At 41.1% G+C, this 3,887-nt stretch overlaps 1 protein-coding gene across 1 annotated transcript; it reads right to left on the bottom strand.

Moving 5' to 3' along the window:
* Nucleotides 1-444: 444 nt before the first annotated feature.
* On the bottom strand, nucleotides 445-1,609 carry LOC133386113 (uncharacterized). The gene has a single exon (XM_061629723.1). It carries the CDS (start codon nucleotides 1,607-1,609, stop codon nucleotides 899-901), a length of 711 nt encoding a protein of 236 aa, XP_061485707.1. The 3' UTR covers nucleotides 445-898.
* Between the last annotated feature and the right edge of the window lie 2,278 nt (nucleotides 1,610-3,887).

Below are 3,887 nucleotides of genomic sequence, written 5' to 3'. Positions count from 1 at the left end.
GATTGCTTATTAACACCACTCCAAGGATACAAATTGTGCCATATAATTGCCTCCATGATCTCACCTGTCATTTTTTACTAATTAATTGTAGGACTAGGATGAAAAGTAACTCACTTTATAGTTGTCTGATTCAGTCTGGAAAAAAAGATCAGCTTAGTCAATGTAAACATTTGCTCCTGCATTTATGTGCTAGATTTTTGTTGTTAGCAAAACATTCCCCTCCCCCCAGTTATGTGCAGTGAAATAAATGTTGTTGTGGTCAGATAATGTAATCTAACGTCAGATGTCAGAAAGTGCCTCATGTAAGAAAGATTATTTGAGTTAAGGCACTGCAAAAAGAACTGCCATCTAAACTATTTTGTCTTCCTAGATCAGGAAACATAAAATTACTGAGCCAAAGACTTAAGCTGATATCCAAAGCGGAGTCAGTGATGTTTTCCTGGTACAGCAGCACTTCCGTTTCCTATCCCCACATACCCCCAAATCTTCTCTGGAGGGTCCCACAGCCCCCAGAGCTGATTTTGAGGGGCTGAGGGGGCTGAAGGGAAGGGGAGGGGAGAGGAAAGTTCCATTCCACTAGTGCAAGTCTTGTGCTTGTGGAATGAGAGTGCTGGATATTGCCCTTAGAGGTTTGTTATTTCTTATGCTATGATTACCCTATATTACTGGTTGGCAATTTTCAACTGGGTCCATACTTGAACTGAGCAAGTACTGAAAGCTGAAGAATGTTACCATGCCTGCAACTGGTTCACAAGCAAATGACTTTTTAATCCCCTCTGCTCTAGTGTGAATATCAGCACAGGCTTTGATGGTTTTCTCCTGTTACAGATCATCTCCCCAGATGAGACATAAGAGTCAAAAGTAGTAATTTAACCTGTTTCGCACCACCACCTCTATTTTATAACATGAAATCATGTTGTCTTACCCACAGATTGATCTTGTGGTCTTCCTGTTTCTTCTCTTTGGGATCGCTGCCATCAATGACTGGGAAGACACCTATATTACTGATGTGGTCATATCTACTTTGTTTTGTTTGGGGCATGTACGTTTTGTGCAGACTCTCCAAAACCATCCCGCTCGCTGGTAGCTCTGTGAAAATATCTTCATTATCCTCCTCTTCTTGATCTTCTGCCAAAGAAACTTCAGTGTTTGTCATCTCACCAATCTGAAATGTAGAGTGAATCCTGTATGATGAAGATCTTAAATCTGCACTCGTGCTGGCATTTAACCGATGTTTTAAGTGAGTGGTTTCAGGAGCTCTGTCCAGTTTCTCATCTAAGTTTGGTCTAGGAAGAAACTGGGAAGGGGGCTGGGCTGGATCATCTGTTGCTTTGTAATCTGAGGAATACAATAATTCTCCATCCAGCTGGTTTTCCTCAGGCTCTCCGTCAGCATACAGCTGGCCAATAACTGTGGTAAGTTCCGAGGATGTTTCACTGTATGTCAAATGAGACATAAATGAAGGACGTGAAGTTCTTTCCAGAAAATGGCTTTGGATTTTCACTTTTATTTTCTCCTTTATAGCCTCTGAAGTTTCAAATGGCTTGTCAGTTCTAGCAGGCATAGAAAAAGAAAATACCTCCTCCTGATAGAATTGCTGTGCTTCCATTCCAGCAAGTTTAATCCATCACACAAGGCCAAACTCCATTTCATTGCTAGACATCCTGTGAATAATTCCTTATGTAGTGGAGTCTTTCATTTATTTATTGGGAGCTACAGTCGTATTGTTATCTGGAGAAGCATGAACGTTATTCAAGAATTCTTTGTTCCTGAAATTCAAAATGCTGTTTTAGAAATATTACAGTGCTTACATTTGTAGGGAAATTAACTGAATCTTAAGATTTAAAACTCTGGGCTTTCAGGTAGTCCTTGCCATATTTTTTTTCTGAACAGGGTGGTTTATAACATGCTATTGGAGGTTGCTGATTCATAGGGTCGCCATAAGTTGTAATCAGCTTGAAGGCATATAACAACAAAACAACCCAGAGCTGCATATATGCTATGATTCTTCAGAAGCATAGGACACTGTATCCAGAACAGAATTCATCTTCCTGAGAATCTTTGGTACTTCTCAAAATGTAAATTTTCTAGCCCTTATGTCTGCAAAATTATCCTGAAAATGTGTGGGCAGTGCCTTGTGTAGTCTTAGACCAGGGGTTGCTAACCCTTTCGGACCGGGGGCATATTTTGAATTTTGAAAATGTGCTGAGGGTGCCAGTCACAAAATGGCTGCTATGGGGGAATGTGGCATAACACAACATCGCTGTTGTGGGGGGCATGGCATAACACAGATTTAGAGACAATACAGTCATTGCTGAATTTCCCTTTCCTTCCCCAAGACAACCTCATGCTTACTATGGGAAGTCAGCCATATCCTGGTAATCCTGATTGTGGAGATAACTGCTGTTACCAGAGCTTGGAAAAGTTACTTTTTTGAACTACAACTCCCATCAGCCCCAGCCAGCATGGCCACTGGATTGGGCTGATGGGAGTTGTAGTTTAAAAAAGTAACTTTTCCAAGCTCTGTAATACAGACACAAGAACCCTGTTTTCCCCAATGCCAATCCTAGACAAAAGCCTAGGCTGCCATCCTTCCTCTGCCTACTTATCTGGGAGTCAACTCCATTAAACATATGGAGGCTTACCTCTGAAGGATATGTATACCATTGTACTGTAAGTTGACTATACAGTGAATTCTTAATAAGTGCTTGGACATCAGCTCTTGCACAGCAGGGGACATGCCTAAGCCTCTTTGCAAACTTTTCACATTTTGCATTTGCCATTTGGGGAGGGGATTCTTTAACATCCATCCATACTTATTGTGTAGTAGTATTTGCAGAAAATAACTTCTAGGGAGTACCTAATCTCAGAGGAACCTACCAAAGGAAAAATGCATTTTGGTTGCTAGGGAAAAAGTAAAGACAAAATGTAGAGATTCCAAGGACTATTAGGAAGAATGCACTGAGTATTATTTTACTAAAATGAAGGCAAGCTCCACCATAAACATTTCCCCACATTTTCTTTGTATAGACAATGTTAACGTCAATGTATTTTTTGTCTTTAACAGTTTTTGTGTGTGTTTTTTTCAATGATTCTTTAAGCTGATTTATTTATTTATTTATTACATTTATATACCGCCGAAGCTCTGGGCGGTTATGAAACAAAACCCTTCTAAGCAATTTCTGTAAAATGAGACAGCCTGACAGCTCCCACGTGTCAGTGTTTTTAGCCAATGAGTAAAGTCAGAGCTGTGATTGATATGTCTGGATACCAGATACTAAAGAGCTTCTGTTTTTCCCTCCTCTTCAGTGCATTCTTCCTAATAGTCCTTGGAATCTCTACATTTTGTATTCATATTCACTTTAGCAGATATTTTTAGGCATAGTAAGTAGATCATACTTAATCAGGTATTTATGCAGCTGGATGCTTATAACTGTGCACAAAAATGTACACACAAACATAGACAAGAGCACCTAATTGCATACATCTATGACGGCAGGGCATGATTCTATATTGCTTGCATATCCTAAATTCCCATTATGCCAGAAGCACCTCACCCCAGCTCAGCTGGAGGTCCACTGGGGAAGCCCAGCCTAGCGGAAGTAGTACCGGCAGAAGCTGGTGTAAGGCCTGAAAAGGGGGCATGCCAGGAGCATGCCAGAGGAGGGGCTGGGGGGACTTACGCAACATCCAGTGCTTCTGCAGGTCTCAATCCAATTACACCGAGAAAAGGTCTGTATAAAAAATAATTACAATGGAAGGGTATGGAGACTGCTTATTCCCCAGTAGGGGTATTTGTGAGAGCCAGCTTTTACTTTCCAGTCTCCGCATGCAGGTCCTGGCTGAGCATGTGTTCAGCTGGCCTGGCACGTCCCAAATGTGAAATG

The sequence above is a fragment of the Rhineura floridana genome, chromosome 5, assembly GCF_030035675.1.
Source record: "Rhineura floridana isolate rRhiFlo1 chromosome 5, rRhiFlo1.hap2, whole genome shotgun sequence".
NCBI lineage: Eukaryota > Metazoa > Chordata > Lepidosauria > Squamata > Rhineuridae > Rhineura > Rhineura floridana.
The sequence above is the reverse complement of the archived record's forward strand: the minus strand, read 5'-3'. Positions and strand labels throughout refer to the sequence as shown.